We start from the raw sequence: 19,690 nt of genomic DNA on the forward strand, positions 1-19,690 counted from the left end.
ACAGCCTGCCCAGTAGCGCTCCTGTGAGTCTTCCCTTTCTGCTTCAGAACACGGAGGTGACAATGGTGAAGTAGCAAAGCCACCCAAAAGGAAGGGGGGCTACATTAAGGACAACATGTGCTTCAAGTGTAACCAGGGGAAGTGAAAGGTGAGGAGGCAGGGGCCTTGAAAGTTGAGGCAAAGTACAAAGCAGCCTGTGTAATAATCACTTCATGCTCCTGGGGACGCACGCCTCACGGTACTACAAACACTGCTTCAGCAGTCAGTAACACTTGTCACCACGTGCTGGACATTACTCATTCCATAAACCTCTCCTGAGGCCCAGGACGGACAGGCACTGCTGAGGGAATAGCACTGAACCAAACACTCCCACTCTGGGAGCGGGGAGCTGGCACTGCGGCTCAGCAGGTTAAGCTGCTGCTCAGGATGCCCATACCAGAGCACTGTCCACGTGCTGCCTGTTTTCAGTCCAGCTGCCTGCTAAGGCACAGCCAGGGAGGCAGTATGTGACACATCAAACGCCTGGGTCCCTGCCACCCGTATGAGAGACACAGATTGAGTTCCAGAATCTTGGCTTTGGCCTGGCCCAGCCCTGTTTGCAGGCATTTGGGGAATAAGTCAACGGATGGATGATCCCTGTTTGTCTCTGCCTCTCTGCCTTTGAAATAAATACAAATAAATAAATAATTTTTTTAAAGAATCCCTACTTTCATTTAAGGAACGAGAGGCAGACAAAAAACAAGATATATAGGTACAATTTATAGAGCGTTAGAGAAAGAAACAGAGGAGGGCACAGGAGGGGGGTGTGACTTTAAACTGATGGAGGAAGCTCACCGAGAGTGACCGCTGTGGAAGGGACAAAAGGGCACAGCCGTGGGTAGTCTCAGAGGCTTGGTTAGCAGGGGCCTCAGGGGAGGAGCACAGCCAGGAGACAGGGAGGATCAGGAATGAGGCCAGAGTAGCAGGGCCAGGCCAGTCGGGTCCTACTGGCCACTCCCAACTCCAGCTTTCACTCTGAGTGGGAGGCAAAGTCCCTAGAGGTACTGGGCAGCATCAGCAGGTGGCATGCACTGTCACGTGCCCCTGGTGGGCTGGGAATAGAGGGAGGTGGGGCAAGAGCAGAGGCATCTGCAGTGACCCCTGTGGGAGAAGACGGGGCCCTGCGCCCAGGCGCCAGCACGCTGTTAGAGGTAGAGAGGCAGGAGACAGCTTGGACGTACTCTGAAGGTAGGACCTGTGAGGTTTGCAGATGCAGTATGAGAAAGACAGGGGCAGGGAGCCTCCAGGGTTTTAGCCAAGCACCTAGGAAGATGGAGCTGCTTTTCCGAAGATGACAAAGCCTGTAGCAGAGCACGCGGGGTAGGAGAGCAGAGCTCAGCTCTGCACAGGCTCTGCAGGGGTCCGAGTGGTGCACTCGGTGCGGCACAGCCCTCATGACTTCATCAATGCCTTTCTGGGGTGAGTGAGCTCGTGCTCTCAGGCATCTGCATCATCCACTGGAAGAGCAAGTTGTCGCAAAGCAAGTTCAGGTTCTCCCGCTCTCTCTCCCTTCTCTTAATGGACACAGCTACGTGCCATCCTGCTTTCTGCCAGCAGCAGAAGCAGCCCACGGCCCTCACAAATGAGGCCACGACATGGGACTGCCCAGCCTCCAGACCATGAGCCAGAACAAACCTTGTCTCATAGGTCAGTCAGTCCCAGGTGTTGGTGCCGCAACAGGAAGTGGAGTAAGTCAGCTCCCAAGCAGAGTTGGGACAGGCAGTCTGAGCTGCAGACACAGGGCTCAGGCCAGGGGATACACACGAATGTTTCACACAGAGAAGGGATTAGAGATCACCAGGTCAGCCAGCACAGAAAGCAGAGAGCAGTTGGTGAGAGGCAGGTAGAGAGGTAGAGAGGGAGGGAACCTGGCCTGCATGAGCAGGGGGACAGTGGGGGATGCCTGCAGGGGACAAGGATGGCAACAGCAGAGAAACATCACTTGTGCAGTGCCTTTACACCCACAATCCCTCCCAAAGGAACACAACAGCTCCCTCTCTGATTCACTGATTAGAAAGCAAAGGCAAGGCCGGCGCTGTGGCTCACTTGGCTAATCCTCCGCCTGCGGTGCTGGCACCCCGGGTTCTAGTCTCGGTTGGGGCGCCGGATTCTGTCCTGGTTGCTCCTCTTCCAGTCCAGCTCTCTGCTGTGGCCAGGGAGTGCAGTGGAGGATGGCCCAAGTGCTTGGGCCCTGCACCCACATGGGAGACCAGGAGGAACACCTGGCTCCTGGCTTTGCATTGGCACAGCGCGCTGGCCCTAGCAGCCATTTTGGGGGGTGAACCAATGGAAGGAAGGCATTTCTCTCTGTCTCTCTCTCACTGCCTAACTCTGCCTGTCTAAAAAAAAAAAAAAAAAGAAAGAAAGAAAGAAAGAAAGAAAGAAAGAAAGCAAAGGCAAAACTAACATGGCCTCCTGGGTAAAGGCAGTAAAGTGGCAGACTGGAACCCAAGCACCGTCCTTCTGACTCCAGCATCTCAGAGACTGTTTGTCACTTCATTTCTTCCTGCTTCTCACAGCCTCTCCACCTGGCCTGGGGTCTCCCTACACGGGCCCTGGAGCAGGAAGTCCAGAGAAGGGCCCTTAACAAACACCAACAGGGGGCGGCTGCCTGCACACAGTGGTCCAGTGGCACTGACCCCATCCTGGACGGAGGCCAGACCTCCTGCCCACCTCATGGCACTGACCCTGTCCTAGGACAGAGGCTGGACCACCCACCCACCTCCTGTGCTCACCGTAAGGCACTGACCCCATCCTGGACAGAGGCCAGACCGCCTGCCCGCCTCCTGTGCTCACTGTAAGGCACTGACCCTGTCCTAGGACAGAGGCTGGACCACCCACCCACCTCCTGCGCTCACCGTAAGGCACTGACCCCATCCTGGACAGAGGCCGGACCACCCGCCCGCCTCCCGCGCTCACCGTATTTCTGCTTGAGGAACAGCGGTGACCCGCAGCACTGTAGCTCCCCCTTGGCCATGATGGCGATGCGGTCCCCCAGCAGGTCGGCCTCATCCATGAAGTGGGTGGTCAGCAGGATGGTGCGGTCGCTCTTCTGCTGCTGCAGCAGGTCCCAGACAGCCCTCCTGGAGATGGCGTCCATGCCCGAGGTGGGCTCGTCCAGAATCAACACCTGGAGGTAGAGGGGGAGACACAGCCTTGTGATGACAGCAGAGCTAAGTCCCAAAGCTCAGGCTGGTTGTGCAATAGGCCCCTGTGGCTTCACAGGGATTGTCAAGCTGGCTTCAGTTCTACAAAGAAGAGACACAACTGCCCATGCAAGACTGTGCATCCAGGGAACCAAGGGCTGAAATGTCTGGGCCATGGCTAAAGGCCAGCCTAGGCCCAGCAGGAGCTAGAGCCCACTGTCCACGGGCCCTGCTGCTCGGTATATGTGTCTACCACCAGTGCAGCCCTGGCCCGTGCTGCGTACCTTGGAGCCTGCGATGAGGGCGATGCCGATGGACAGCTTGCGCTTCATCCCCCCGCTCAGGAACCGGCAGCGGGAGTCACGCTTGTCCTCCAGGCTCAGCACGTGCAGCATCTGCTTGACTTCCTCGGGGCACTTGTGGGGCGACAGGCCTTTCAGCTGAGACCACAGGACCAAGGAGAGACAGGGCAGGCACTCTGATGGGAGGCTGACCCACCTGAGCAACATTTAGCTTGTATATACATAAATACACATGAGAGGGATACACAGGGCAGGCAGTAGGCAAGGTGGCTGGGACACTTTCCGTGTCGGAGTGTTTGGGTTCGAGTCACAGCTGCATTTCTGACCCAGCAGCAGATAATCATGTAGTAGGGTTCCCATCACACGTGTGGGAGACTCAAAGTGAGCTCCTGGCTCCTGGCTTTGGCCTAGCCCAGCCCCAGCTTTTGCAGGCTAGAAGAGTAAACCAGTGAATGGAAGATTTCACCCTGTTTCTGTTTCTGTCCCTGTCTCTCTGCCTTTCAAATAATAAAAAATTGAAAAAATAAAAAAGTTTTAAAAAGAAAGATAAACTAGAAACGTACTACCTTCAGGGAAGAGGACAGACAAAAGGCGTTTGCATTTTGAATCATGTCAATGAACACATAACTTTGATTAAAAGTAAGCATAACGCAGCTGTTCAAAGAATTACACATCATGGCCAAGTGGGAAATCCACTAAGATTATTAGAGCTAAAAAATGAGTTCAACAGAGTTCCAGATAAAAGATAAATATACAAATTTCCGTTGTTTCTTTACATGCTGGCAATGAACAATCAAATATGAAATTACAAAAACAAGTGCATTTACATTAGCGTCACAAGGAATAAAGTATTTGTGAATAGATTTGCCCAAGGAAGTACAATAATTGTACACTGAAGACTATAAAACATTGTTAAAGGAAAATAAAGAAGACCAAAAGTAATGGAAATACATTTCCCGTTCTTAGATTGGGATCTTAAATATTGTTAAAAATAACATTACTGGAGCAGACGTGGTATGTTGAGTTAAGCTGCCACCATGATGCCGGCAGCCCTTGATGGACTGCCAGTCTGAGACCCACTGCTCTGCTTCTGATCCCCCTCCATGCTAACTTGCTCGGAGGCAGCAGATGATGCCTCAAGTACATGGGTCCCTGCCTCCCCTGTGGGAGACCAGATGGAGTTCCTGGCTCCTAGCTTCAGCCAGGCCCTAGCCATTGTGGTCATTTGGGGAGTGAACCACCAAATGGAAGATCTCTCTCTCCCTGTCATTCTTTTTTTTTTTTTTTTTTTTTTTTTTGACAGGCAGAGTGGACAGTGAGAGAGAGAGACAGAGAGAAAGGTCTTCCTTTGCCATTGGTTCACCCTCCAATGGCTGCCGCGGCTGGCGCGCTGCGGCCGGCGCGCTGCGGCCAGCGCACCGCGCCGATCCGATGGCAGGAGCCAGGAGCCAGGTGCTTTTCCTGGTCTCCCATGGGGTGCAGGGCCCAAGCACCTGGGCCATCCTCCACTGCACTCCCTGGCCACAGCAGAGGGCTGGCCTGGAATAGGGGCAACCGGGACAGAATCCAGCGCCCCGACAGGGACTAGAACCTGGTGTGCTGGCGCCGCTAGGCAGAGGATTAGCCTAGTGAGCCGTGGCGCTGGCTCATTCTTTTTTTATTTGAAAGTCAGAGTTACACAGAGACAGAAGAGGCAGAGAGAAAGAAAGGTCTTCCATCCGCTGATCACTCACTACAATGGCCGGTGCTGGGTTAATTCGAAGCCAGGAGCCCAGAGGTTCTTCCAGGTCTCTCACACAGGTTCAGGGGCCCAAGAACTTGGACCATCCTTTACTGCTTTCCCAGGCCATAGCAGAAAGCTGGATCAGAAGTGGAGCAGCCAGGACACAAACCAGCGCCCACATGAGATGCCAGCACTGCAGGCAATGGCTTTACCTGCTATACCAAAGCACCGGCCCATAAATAAATCTTTAAAAAAAAGACCATTACAAAAAAAGGTCTTTAATCACCATATGGGGAATATTTATTTATTTATTTTTAAAAAGAATAACATTACCATCCACAACAACCTATAAAGTTGAATACAATCCCTATAAAAATTCCAATAGCTTTTTTTGAATAGAAATGGGCAAGCTGATCCCAAAATTCACAAGAATATGTTAGGGAATCAAAATAACCAAAACAATCTTGAAAAGAAGAACAATGTTGGTGGACTCACACTTTCTGATTTCAAAGCTGCCTACAAATAATCAAAACACCGTGGTCCTGGTGCGCAGACAGACACAGAATAAAACGGAACTGAGAGTCCAGGCAGCATCTCAGACTTATGTGACCAAGTGATTTTGACAAGGGTTCCAAGACCATTCAGTGGGGGAAAAGAATAGCCTTTTCAACAAACGGTGCCGAGACAACTGGATGTACACACGGGAGTAATTTCAGACCCCCGCCTCATTCCATTTACAAAAAATGTACTCGTAATGGGCCCCTGATCTGAATTTGGAGCTAAAACAATAAAATCTTAACAGGAAATGCAGGTGAAAATCCTAGACAATGTTTTTCAAAAGCATAAGTACAAATGAGAAAATAGATAAATTACACTTTGTCAAAATGTAAAACTTGTGCATCAAAGAACACTTGGGAAAAGACAAGTTGGAGGATGAGAGAAACTATTTGTGAATCATATTTGATAAGGGTCTAGCATCTGGAAAATAATTTTCAAAACTTCTGATAACAACTACAAAAATGTAGGCCGGCGCTGTGGCTCACTAGGCTAATCCTCTGTCTGCGGCGCTGGTACCCTTGGTTCTAGTCCCGGTTGGGGCGCCGGATTCTGTCCCAGTTGCTCCTCTTCCAGGCCAGCTCTCTACTGTGGCCCGGGAGTGCAGTGGAGGATGGCCCAAGTCCTTGGGCCCTGTACCCGCATGGGAGACCAGGAGGAAGCACCTGGCTCCTGGCTTCGGATTGGTGTAGCGTGCCGGCTGCGACGCACTGGCTGTGGTGGCCACTTGGGGGGTGAACCAATGGGAAAAGGAAGACCTTTCTCTCTGTCTCTCTCTCTCTCACTGTCTAACTCTATCAAAAAAAAAAAAACCTACAAAAATGTAAACAACTTAATTAAAAATGAGCTAAAGACTTGAATAGACATTTCTCTGAAGAATATAAATGGAAACAGACACAAGAAAAATGGTTATCAAGGAAACACAACTCAAACCCAGGAGATACAACCCCATACCCACTATAATGGCAGTTTCTCAAAAAGTTAAAAAAAAATTAGTCAGAATTGACATATGACCCATGAATTTCTCTCCTAGGTATACACCCAGAACTGAAAATAGGTGTTCAATTGAAAAACTCTAATGTTCACAGAAGCACTATTCATTTTTTTAAAGATTTTATTTATTTATTTATTTATTTAAGAGAGTTACAGAGAGAGGAAGAGACGGATGGAAAGGTCTTCCATCCGATGGTGCACTCTCTCTCTCTCTCTCTCTCTTTTTTTTTTTTTTTTTTTTTTTTTTTAAGCAGTGTTTATCCAGGCCAGCACTATGGCTCAGAGAGTTAGAGCCCTGGTCCAAAGCACCAGCATCCCATATGGGCGATGGTTCTAGTCCCGGCTGCTCCATTTCCGATCCAGCTCTCTACTGTGGCCTGGGAAGGCAGTAGAAGATGGCCCAAGTCCTTGGGCCCCTGCACCCACATGGTAGACCTGGAAGAAGCTCCTGGCTCCTGGCTTTGGATCGGCTCAGCTCTGGCTGTTGTGGCCATCTGGGGAATGAACCAGTGGATAGAAGACCTCTCTCTGTCTCTACCTCTCTCTGTAACTCTTTCAAATAAATAAAAATAAATCTTTAAGAAAGCAGTGTTTGTCTTTATTTTTTTTTTAATTTTTTTTTTGACAGGCAGAGTGGACAGTGAGAGAGAGAGACAGAGAGAAAGGTCTTCCTTTGCCATTGGTTCACCCTCCAATGGCCGCCGCGGCCGGCGCGCTGCGGCCAGCGCACCACGCTGATCCGATGGCAGGAGCCAGGATCCAGGTGCTTTTCCTGGTCTCCCATGGGGTGCAGGGCCCAAGCACCTGGGCCATCCTCCACTGCACTCCCTGGCCACAGCAGAGAGCTGGCCTGGAAGAGGGGCAACCAGGACAGAATCCGGCGCCCCAACTGGGACTAGAACCCGGTGTGCTGGCGCCGCTAGGCAGAGAATTAGCCTAGTGAGCCGCGGCGCCGGCTGTCTTTATTTTTTAAAAAGATTCATTTATTTATTTGAAAGCCAGAGTTACACACAGAGGAAAGGAGAAGCTGGTTCACTCCCCAGGACTTGAACCAATGCCCTTATGGGATGTCGGCACTGCAGGCAACGGCTTTACCTGCTATGCCACAGTGCCAGCCCCAGCACTCACTCTCCAAATGGCCACTATGGATGGAGCTGAGCCAATCTGAAGTCAGAAGCCAGGAGCCTCTTCTGGGTCTCCCACATGGGTGCAGGGGCCCAAGCACTTGGGCCATCTTCTACTGCTTTCTCAGGCCATAGCAGAGAGCTGGATTGGAAGAGGAACAGCCAGGACACAACAGAATGGAAATAAGTCCACCGGCTGATGAGTGAATAAACAAAATGTGGCCTGTCCACGCAATGGCATATTATTCAACCATCAAAAGGAGTATTCAGGCTGGTGTTGTGGTGTTACAGGTTAAGCTTCTGTCTGCAGTGCCGGCATCCCATATGGGTGCTGGTTTGAGTCCTGGCTGCTCTCCTTCTGATCCAGTTTCCTGCTGATGCTCCTGGGAAAGCAGCAAAAGATGGCCCACATGCTTGGGGCCCTGCACCCACATGGCAGACCCAGAGGAAGCTCCTGACTCCTGGCTTCATCCTGGCCCAGCCCAGACCATTGGAGCCATTTGGAGAGTCAATCAGAATTGGAAAAATCTCTCTCTGTAACTCTGCCTTTCAAAATAAGTAAAGAAATCATTTTTTTTTAAAGGAGCACAGTATTTGTACATGCTAAACACAGATGAAACTTAAAAACAGCAAGTTCTGGGAAACAAGCCAGGCACATATTGTCTGACTCCATCTCTATGAAACAGCCAAGACAGGCAAATCCACAGAGACAAAGCAGAGGAGTGACTGCTAGGGGTGGGGGAGGGAGCGATGCAGCGACCACTGAGTGGGACCCAGTGCACTCTGGGGTGATGGGAGTGCCGGACCGTGCAGCAGTGCTGACGATCACACACCACTGTGAGCACAGTGAAAGCCACAGATCTGGACATTGCAAAAAAAAACAGAATGGTGAATCTTACCTCAATAAATAGTAAAAAAATTAAAATAGTTTTTAGAGATACTTTAACTCAGAAATCTTAAATGCCACACCTCTTCTTCCTGAAGGTCTAGTACCCATGAAAGGTTTAAAGGGTATAACATAGGAAGAAATGCCTGGAACCCCGGCTCAATAGGCTAATCCTCCGCCTGTGGCGCTGGCACACCGGGTTCTAGTCCCGGTCAGGGCGCCGGATTCTGTCCTGGTTGCCCCTCTTCCAGTCCAGCTCTCTGCTGTGGCCCGGGAGTGCAGTGGAGGATGGCCCAAGTGCTTGGGCCCTGCACCCCATGGGAGACCAGGAGAAGCACCTGGCTCCTTGCTTCAGATCAGCACTGTGCACTTGTAGCACGCCAGTCGCAGCGGCCATTGGAGGGTGAACCAATGGAAAAGGAAGACCTTTCTCTCTGTCTCTCTCTCTCACTGTCCACTCCGCCTGTTAAGAAAAAAAAAAAAAACCAACATAGGAAGAAATGAAAATGTGGCCTCTGTCCTGATGACTGACAGAGCCTCTACAGCCCCTGTAATTTTCTGAGTGAAAGGCTTCTAGAAACATCTTTTATTCTGATATTTAGTGCTGTTTTGAAGATTCTTTTTTTATTTTTTTATTTTTTATTTATTTTTTATTTTTTTGACAGGCAGAGTGGACAGTGAGAGAGAGAGACAGAGAGAAAGGTCTTCCTTTGCCATTGGTTCACCCTCCAATGGCCGCTGCGGCCGGTGCGCTGCGGCCGGCGCACCGCGCTGATCCGATGGCAGGAGCCAGGAGCCAAGTGCTTTTCCTGGTCTCCCATGGGGTGCAGGGCCCAAGCACCTGGGCCATTCTCCACTGCACTCCCTGGCCACAGCAGAGGGCTGGCCTGGAAGAGGGGCAACCGGGACAGAATCCGGCGCCCCGACCGGGACTAGAACCCGGTGTGCCGGCGCCGCTAGGCGGAGGATTAGCCTAGTGAGCCGCGGCGCCGGCCTGAAGATTCTTTTTTTAAAGAATTATTTTATTTATTTGAAAGAATTACAGAGAGAGGCAGAGACAGAGAGAGAGAGAGAGAGAGAGAGAGGCCTTCCATCCACTGGTTCACTCCCTTGATGGCTGCAACAGTCAGAGCTGCGCCGATCCAAAGCCAGGAGCCAGGAGCTTCCTCCGGGTCTCCCATCTAGGCGCAGGGGCCCAAGCACTTGGGCCATCCTCCACTGCTATCCCAGGCCACAGCAGAGAGCTGGACTGGAAGAGGAGCAGCCAGGACTAGAACCGGCGCCCATATGGGATGCTGGCGCCCCAGGTCAGGGTTTTAACTCACTGAGCCACAGCACCAGCCTCTGAAGATTCTTATTTATTATTTATTTGAAAAGCAGGCTGGCGCCGCGGCTCACTAGGCTAATCCTCTGCCTAGCGGCGCCGGCACACCGGGTTCTAGTCCCGGTCGGGGCGCCGGATTCTGTCCCGGTTGCCCCTCTTCCAGGCCAGCCCCCTGCTGTGGCCAGGGAGTGCAGTGGAGGATGGCCCAAGTGCTTGGGCCCTGCACCCCATGGGAGACCAGGAAAAGCACCTGGCTCCTGGCTCCTGCCATCGGATCAGCGTGGTGCGCCGGCCGCAGCGCGCCGGCTGCGGCGGCCATTGGAGGGTGAACCAACGGCAAAAAGGAAGACCTTTCTCTCTGTCTCTCTCTCTCACTGTCCACTCTGCCTGTCAAAAAAAAAAAAAAAAAAGCAGAGTTACAGAGAGAGAGAGAGAGGCAGAGAGAACAGAAGTCTTCCACCTGCTGGTTCACCCCGCAAATGCCTGAAATGGCCGGCCTGAAGTCAGGAGCAAGAAGCTTCATCTGGGTCTCTCACGTGGGTGCAGGGGCCTAAGCACTTGGGCCATCTTCTGCTGCTCTCCCAGGCACACTAGCAGGAAGCTGGTTTGGAAGTAGAGCATCCAGGACTTGAACTGGAGCCTATATGGATACCAGCACTGCAGGCGTTACTTAACCCCCTGTACCACAACACCGGCTCCTCTGATATTTTGAACACTTGATTTGGTTTATTACATAGAACTAAATCCCTTGGCATTTCCGTTGTGACAGGAATGTCTTTTGTTCTAAGGAAGTGATTCTTGGTGAGGTCCTGGATAGCCTCAGGGTGGGAGCTGGTCGGCAGAAAGTCCCAGCCATGATTAGAAGCTTGGAACTCTCATCCCCATTCCACACCCTCTAGGGACTGAGCTAATAACTGATGACCCCTCTGTGACAAAGCCTGTATAAAAATCTCTAATCCAAGGGCTCCGTGTATTTCTGAGCAGGTGTTGAACACCTTATCCACTTACTTCTTCACCTGTTGCTCACTTGTATCCATAACATCCTTTTAAATAAACTATTCAATGTAAATGCTTCCTTGAGTTCTGTGAGCTACTAAAGAAAATAGTGGAACCTAAGCAGGAGGTTATTGGCAACTTTTGATTGATACCCAATTGGCATAAATACAGGTGACACCTGGGACTTACAACTGGCATCCAAAGTGGGGGCAATCCGTGGAACAGAGCCCTCAGCTGTGGGCTGAGGGCTAACCCTAACCCTAACCCTAACCCTAACTCTTTTTTTGCAGCCCCGCAGCTGGTGTCACAACTGAATTGAAGCACACCCATTTGGTGTCTGGAGACTTAGAGAACTGAATGGTGTAGGAAAATCCCATACACATCTGATGTCAGAAGAGGTGAGATTAGGGAAACACAAGTTTTCCCTGAAAAACCCTCCCAGGTTGTGTCAGAGAGCACAGTTGGCCTTCCCATTCCCAGGAACGGATGTAGAGAAAATAAATCCTTGTTACCCACCAACTCACCTGGGCATAGAAAGAAAGATGTTCTGCCACTGTGAGGTTATCAAATAAGATATCATGTTGGGGGCACCAGCCCATACTCTTCCTAATTTGAGCCATGTCTTGTGAAATTTCGTATCCGTTGATATATGCCTTTCCACCTGAACAGGGAATAAGACCTAGAAGCAAGGGAGGCAACATCATAACATCAGAGCACACAGCAGTGCAAAGGTTTAATTATACCCCTGCTCTGTTTGCTCATTCTCACACCGATAGCCTGATCCTGTTTTTTTTTTTCCCCACAGACAACCAGTAACACCTAAGGAGCATATGTCTGATGCATGACATGTACGTAATGTGTGGGGATTAGTAGAGGGACAGGCAATGTCCTTCCTGTGTTTGAGTGATTCCAACCTGGTTAAATAAGTAAAACACAAGGCATTTGTAAAGCAAATTATTACTTTTTAAAAATTTACTTATTATTTGAAAAGCAAAGTTACAGAGAGAGGAAGAGACAAAGAGAGAGACGTCTTCCTTCCACTGGTTCACTCCCCAAATGGCCATTGCTGGGCCAGACCTAAGCCAGGAGCCCGGAACTCCATCCCATGATGAGGGCAAGGGCCAAGTATTTGGGCCATTTTCCGTTGCTTTCCCAGGTACATTGGCAGGGAGATGGATCAGAAGTCGAGCAGCTGGAATTCAAATTGGCACTCAAATGGGATGCCAGCATTGCAGGGGGTGGCTTAACCCACTATGCCACATCACTGGCCCCATATTACTGTAAGTGTTCAATAATAATTTGTATGCCTAGGAAATATGTCTAAGGAGAAATGTATTCTGGGATTCTAGCAGTTTTGATTGAGAATCTTGTCTCTGATTCCCAGTAACCACTCAGTGAACAAATGAGTTCATGTACTGCCAAACGGGCACAGGGTGAACCCGGCAGCCTGCTCACTGCAGGATCTTTGTCTTTATTCTCATTAGATCAAAAGAGGCCATGAATGCTTATTGCAGCAAAGTTTAAAAATGTGAATCAAAGAAAATGAAGGCCATACAAGTCCCATCATCAATACCTGATTGCTGTTAACACTGTGCTATTTGGCCTTATGTAGAGTTTATATATAATTGGTTTACACATTTGTTTTGAACAAAAATGGTAAAATTTGGGGCCAGCGCTGTGACATAGCACGTTAAGACACCTCATCTGAGACCAGGATCCCATTCTGGGCGCTGGTTTGTGATCCCCACTGCTCTGCTTCTGAAACAGTTCCCTGCTAATGGGCCTGAGAAAGCAGCAGAAGATGGCCAAGTGCTTGGGCTCTTGCCATCCACGTGAGAGAAGTGGACGAAGTTCTGGGATCCTGGCTTCAGCCTGGCCCAGCTCCAGTTGTTGCAGCCATTTGGGGAGTGAACTAATGAATGGAATCTCTCTCTCTCTGGCACTCTGCCTCTCAAATAAATAAACGCTTATTTATTTTAAAGATTTTATTTATTTATTTATTTGAAACATAGAGTTACAGTGAGAGGAAGAGACAGAGAGAAAGGTCTTCCTTCTGTTGGTTCACCTCCTAAATGGCCGCTATGGCCGGAGTTGTGCCGATCCAAAGCCAGGAGCCAGGAGCATCTTCCCAGTCTCCCACATGGGTGCAGGGGCCCAAGCACCTGGGCCATCCTCCACTGCTTTCCCAGGCCATAGCAGAGAGCTGGATTGGAAGAGGAGCAGCTGGGACTAGAACCTGCACCTATATGGAATGCCGGCGCTGCAGGCGGAGGATTAACCAAGTGAGCCACAGCACCAGCCCAATAAATCTTTTAAAAAATGGGAAAATATACATTACTGTTTTTATGTGTTTTTTTTCTATTGCCTTTTTATTTATTTTTTTATTTGACAGGTAGAGTTATAGACAGTGAGAGAGAGACGGAGAGAAAGGTCTTCCTTCTGTTGGTTCACACCCCAAATGGCCGCCACAGCAGGAGCCAGGTGCCTCCCCCTGGTCTCCCATGCGGGTGCAGGGGCCCAAGCACTTGGGCCATCCTCCACTGCCTTCCTGGGCCACAGCAGAGAGCTGGACTTGAAGAGGAGCAACTGGGACTAGAACCCAGCACCCATTTGGGATGCTGGCGCCACAGGCAGAGGATTAACCAAGTGAGCCACGGTGCCGGCCTCCATTACTGTTTTTAAAGTGGCTTTTTCATGTAACAATCCATTAAGGGTTTTTGTTCACATCAACAAAATCTACATGATTTTTAAGAACCAAAATGATTTAATTGTTATTAATATATCTTATTTATCTATTTATTCAACTCACATTGATGGATACTTAGGTTATTTGCAATTTTTCACAATTCTATCTACTTCTTCTAATTATTTCCTTACTCTAAATCAATATATGTAGATTTGGCATGTCAACTGATGGGAGGACAAGGTTTGAAAAATTTTAGATACTAACAAAGCACCCACTAAATAGATTCTTAGATCTTCCATTTTGGTTGTGAACAATAAGGCATCTATCATTGGGAGAGGGAGGAAAAAAAGGTGATACTATCGTGTAGTAAATGTAACAAGTCTTTTTAGGTAAAATTATATAACAGAAGAACTGAACAGAAGAATTCATAGAAGAACCAAAACCATATTAACTGGGCAGAGAAATGGGGTTTAAGACACAAAGCATGCCTGTGTCAAATTTTGGGCCTCCTTGCAAAAGATTATGATATGAATGCCCATTGCTGTCTGATGTTCTGGGCAACAGCCAGGTTTTCTCTCCCAGCTTTGCACTGTCTGGGCTACTGAGCCCACATGGGTGTGCTTCTGTGTCTCAGCACTGCTACTTTTTCCAGGCGGAGCTGGCTTTCTCTGAGCCCTGTCACACTAAACCAATCTGTAACAGAGATTCTCGGACAAATATCATTAACACAGGCTGTTGCTGTGGCATAGTAGGCTAAGCCTCTGCCTGCGGTGCCTGCATCTCACATGGGTGCCAGTTCATGTCCCAACTGCTCCTCTTCCAATCCAGCTCCGTGCTAAAGGCTTGGGAAAGCAGTGGAAGATGGCTCAAGTCCTTGGGCCCCTGCACCCATGTGGGAGACCCAGAAGAAGCTCCTGGTCCCTGGCTTCAGATCGGCCCAGCTCTGACCATTGCGGCCATTTGGGGAGTGAACCGGAGGAAGGAAGACCTCTCTCTTTGTCTCTCTCTCTCTCTCTGTAACTCTGCTTCTCAAATACATAAATTTAAAACATTTTAATTATCACTACCAGTCTGAGTTCCAGAAGATTTTACAATCACGTTAATGGATTCATTCACTCAGTGATATTACTGAAAGCCTGTTCTCTGCTGAGCCTTGTCCAAGCACTGTGGTTCCACAAGTAAATGGAATAGGTTCTTTGGGGAGCAAGATGGTGGGGAGACAGAAATAACGACACACACTCAAATGAGATAATTACTGACATCAAAGGTTACTGAGAACAAGACAAACAGACATTCAGTAGAGAAGGCTCTGTGGGTGTTTTTATCTGCTGGCCGCCCTAAGCAATGTGAGGACTGACTTGCCTCCTTGACCACTCAACCTGGGGGCTCCAGCTGGATCACTTTGCACAGAGCCCCTGCACCACCACACTGCAGGAGCAGCAATGCCCACGTCTGAGAAGCACTGCTGAGCCCCAGCCAGGAGAGTGGCCCGGCTCAGGCCCACTCCTGACACTGAGTCCATCCAGTGAGCACCTGCCAGAGGAGACTTGGTTTTTAATGTCTTAGTACCGGTGGGGTGGCGGAGGCACCTCCCAACAAGCTTCACTATTTTGCTGCTCTTAACGGTTCTACAGAAGGACACATGAGCAATGCGGGGAGTGTCGTGGCAGTCTGACTTCCCACAGTCTAGAGTTCTGTGTGCAGTGATGAGAAGCTGGTTGGCCTTCGAAACTTCCTGAAGGTTGGAAATCCTTCTCCCAGTTTTGTACAAAGCTTTCCATGTACCAAGCCTTCAATAAATGTTTCTTAAATTTAAGTTTTCAAGCCGGCGCCGCGGCTCACTAGGCTAATCCTCCGCCTAGCGGCGCCGGCACACCGGGTTCTAGTCCCGGTTGGGGCGCCGGATTCTGTCCCGGTTGCCCCTCTTCCAGGCCAGCCCTCTGCTGTGGCCAGGGAGTGCAGTGGAGGATGGCCCAGATGCTTGGGCCCTGCACCCCATGGGAGACCAGGAGAAGCACCTGGCTCTTGCCATTGGATCGGCGTGGTGCGCCAGCCACAGCCCGCCGGCCGTGGCGGCCATTGGAGGGTGAACCAACGGCAAAAGGAAGACCTTTCTCTCTGTCTCTCTCTCTCACTGTCCACTCTGCCTGTCAAAAAAAAAAAAATTTAAGTTTTCAAATTTCACAAAAATATGATTTTAGTTGATGGAACATAAAATAAGTAAGCATAAAAATTATTCTGAAGTGGAAATCATTTTAGGGTAATTCATCAGATGTCATTCTAAAGGTTTCTAGCAAACAAAAGTGAACAGGCGGATTTTCTGGCTGAGTTGCTAGAGGTGCCCCATCCCACCAGGCAGGTTCCACTAGAGAGGAATACACTGTGAGCGTCATTCACAGCTGCTCCACAGGGATGCAACCAAGTCCTGCCGACTGACAGGGTAAGTGAAAGACCAGATAATACACAGATAGTGAAGCAAAACACAAGCAACGCTTAACACTACAGTGTAGTGAACGTCAGTGAGGGGACACGGAGCCAGCAACGCAGACATGCTCCATGAGTTCCTAGGGCTTCCCCGGGAGGGCCATCTCGACACGGGTACCTGTGAGCATCCAGCAGGTCATGGTTTTCCCTGCTCCGTTGTGTCCCAGAAGCACGGTGATCTGCCCCCTGTAAAGATTCACGGTGAGACCTTTCACTGCTATGTGCTCGCTCCTTCCCTTGTAAAACACCTGTGGAAAAGTCAAAGCCGGATGTGTACACACAGGTGACCTTTCAGAGGCGCCTGCGACAGGCTGTGCACCCGCACCAACTTCCCTTCAAGCTCCTCAGTGGGAACGCAGCCTGCGGCGGAGCTCCTGGCACTCGGGGCCGATTCTTTCAGTTCATGTGCCTGGACCTATGGAGGAGGCCAACTGGGAGCAACCCTATGAGGGCCTTTCCCTGACCCCTGCAACCTGGTGGTGGAGACCCTGAACCACACAGGGACGGCGCTCAAGGCTGAGGTCCCTGGAACACGACCAGCAGGCTGTATCCCCCCTGCGTCTCTGTTCTGCTGAGCCCTTGAAGAAGGTACTCGTCTGCTTGGCCAGAGGTGGTGATCTGGAGAAGGAATCTCAGGACAGGTAGTTTCCAAGCCAAATGTCTTCACTATCTTAAATTCCATTTTTAAAAATTATACAGGATTTCATAAGTAATCCTTATAATGAGTAAAAACCACCCATTATGCCACCCTAAGGGAGAGCACTGCACTTCAGTATATGCCTGAGTTTTTGTCCTGCTGGCATTTGGGCTGCACTTGTACTGTAGCCAGGTGGGACTCAGCTGTAACTCTGTCTCAAAATCTATCTGATTACGCCAGGGAGCAGGGTGCTGCTGAGAAGTTGGCAACGGGAGAGAGGGAGTGGGAGGCAGGGAGGAAGGGAATATCATTATATTCTTAGAACTGTATCTATGAACTATATTGAATCTGCTAAAAACATTAAAAGTTAAAATAAAAACATAAGGGGCCGGCACTGTGGCACAGTGGGTTAAAGCCCCAGCCTGAAGTGCCAGAATCCCATATGGGCGCCAGTTCTAATCCCAGCTGCTTCTCTTCTGAGTCAGCTCTCTGCTATGGCCTGGGAAAGCCTTGAGGATGGCCCAAGTCCTTAGGCCCCTGCACCTATGTGGGAGACCCAGAAGAAGCTCCTGGCTCCTGGCTTCGGATTGGCGCAGCTCTGGCCGTTGCAGCCATTTGGGGACTGAACTTTCCCTCTGTCTCTAACTCTCTGTAACTCTTTCAAATAAATAAAATCTTTAAAAATTTTTTAAAAATAAAAGACATAAAAAAGAAAAGAAATTGGGGCCGGCGCCATGGCTCAGTAGGCTAATCCTCCGCCTTGCGGTGCCGGCACACTGGGTTCTAGTCCTGGTCGGGGCACCAGATTCTGTCCCAGTTGCCCCTCTTCCAGGCCAGCTCTCTGCTATGGCCCGGGAGTACAGTGGAGGATGGCCCAAGTGCTTGGGCCCTGCACCCCATGGGAGACCAGGAGAAGCACCCGGCTCCTGGCTTCGGATCAGCGTGATGCGCCAGCAGCAGTGCACCAGCTGCGGCAGCCATTGGAGGGTGAACCAACGGCAAAGGAAGACCTTTCTCTCTGTCTCTCTCACTGTCCACTCCGCCTGTCAAAAAAAAAGAAAAAAAAAAGAAAAAAAAAAAAGAAAGAAAAGAAATTGGCAAACTTCCTCTACTCCCACCTTCACATGGTCTTGATTGTTTTAAGTCATCCCTGACAGTCCCTTACAGCAGAGGAGGCTACAGGACTGAATCTTGAGCAACAAGAGTAAGAGGTAATCTACAGAACGGAACCAAGGAGGAAGGGAGGATAAATTTTGCCAAAAGAAAAGACTGTAACCTCTATGGTTTCCATGGGTAGCTACAGTAGCCATCTTGCAACCAAGAAATGGTAAGCCCTGGGCTAGGAATGCAACAGAAGGGGTGAATGCTCACCCTAGTGGTTAAGACACCCACGTCCCATATCGGAGCACCTGGGTTCAGTTTCTGGACCTGCCTCCTGACTCCAGCCTCCTGCTAGTGCAGACCCTGGGAGGCGGCAGTGACGGCTCAAGTTCTTGGGTCCCTGCCACCCATGTGGGTGACCATGATTGAGTTTCCAGCTCCCAGCTTCAGCCCTGGCCCAGGCCTAAGTGTTGCAGGCATTTGGGGAGTGAACCAGTGGACGAGAGCTCCCTCTTTCTGCCTGTCTCTCAAATAAATACATTTTTAAAAACAACTTGACAGATGCTTATCTGGACAATTTCTTATGTTCTTGGAAGGAGAGCTGAGCTGATACCTTGTACAGCTGCTGGATTTCGATTCCTTTCATCAAGTCGGTCGGCTCTTCCTGAAGGACCTTGCCGGTCACAGACTTTTCAGGAACGCCCACAGCCAGCCGTGTCTGGGTAACAGGTGCAGGTTTTCCACGCCAGTAGGAGGGCTGCAGAGGAAGTCTACTTGCACATTAATCATTTAGGTGAACTTTCCTTTCTGGAGCGGGAGTGTTTTGTTGAACTAGATTTCACTGCCCCACAGCATACTTGTTGGATCACATATTTAACGGTGCCTGGAGAAGTCAAGCAACTTTCACATGGACTCACACAAATCATCTGCATTTCATCCAAAACCCTGCTCCCAAGGACAGAGCGGCAAAAGCTGCCTCATCTCCAGGCTCCCGGTGCAGGTGAGGCAGCATCCTATCAACAGTCAGCACCCGGGGAGCTGAGATCTGGAGAAGCACGGGAGCTGGCAACCTGCCTGTTTCCCCACACCTCAAGAAGGATCAGCACAGCAGTCTCCACAGAGGTCCAGGCTGAGCACTCGTGCAGTTGAGACAGGTGGGTCACATGGCAAGCCTGTGAGGTGTGGCCACCGGAAGATTCGGCAGGACTGAATCAGCCACGAGAAGTCAACTTTGTAAGAAAAGCAGCCGCCATGGGACAGTGATTCTGAGGACCTCATATGCTTGTCAAGGAAAGCCGGTTCCTCACTAGTGCCCTGGGGTCACAGAGATCTCAGACGTTCAAGGGCTCTTCTAATGGTACCACATGAGGGCTCTAGCACTGTGGGACCTGAGTCCCCCAGACAACGTGGGGCTGGTGCTCAAATGGGCAGCTGTGAGAGATCCTCAGGCAGTCCTGAGAGCATGACTCTCCCCACCCCAAACCCCAGCACACTGCACCAGCAGTCAGGCAAGACTCAGGAATGTCACTCGCTGTTGATTACGCTCTGTCGGCAACGACAAGCCAAAAGGTTTAGAATGAACCCAGATTACAGATTTCTTGGAGTATGAGATTTTGATCAACACATCACCAAGAAGGGTAACAATACGGATGAAAATAAAAAAGTCTAACTCTAACATCAGTCTATAAAATAGC

The 19,690-nt window shown here is 50.0% G+C and overlaps 1 protein-coding gene across 1 annotated transcript in view; it reads right to left on the reverse strand.

The window, feature by feature from the left end:
* The window catches only part of LOC100346422 (ATP-binding cassette sub-family A member 17), a 104,743-nt gene that overhangs the window by 41,183 nt on the left and 43,870 nt on the right, over positions 1-19,690 (reverse strand). The window contains exons 13-17 of the mRNA XM_051836195.3: positions 18,610-18,753; positions 16,377-16,506; positions 11,613-11,767; positions 3,470-3,625; positions 2,959-3,169 (exon numbers count right to left, since the gene is read on the reverse strand). Coding sequence (XP_051692155.3) covers positions 2,959-3,169; positions 3,470-3,625; positions 11,613-11,767; positions 16,377-16,506; positions 18,610-18,753 — 796 coding nt within the window. The remainder of the gene's footprint in view (positions 1-2,958; positions 3,170-3,469; positions 3,626-11,612; positions 11,768-16,376; positions 16,507-18,609; positions 18,754-19,690) is intronic.

Source organism: Oryctolagus cuniculus, chromosome 19, assembly GCF_051225735.1.
Source record: "Oryctolagus cuniculus isolate XC-2025 breed Fujian yellow rabbit chromosome 19, ASM5122573v1, whole genome shotgun sequence".
Taxonomy (NCBI): domain Eukaryota; kingdom Metazoa; phylum Chordata; class Mammalia; order Lagomorpha; family Leporidae; genus Oryctolagus; species Oryctolagus cuniculus.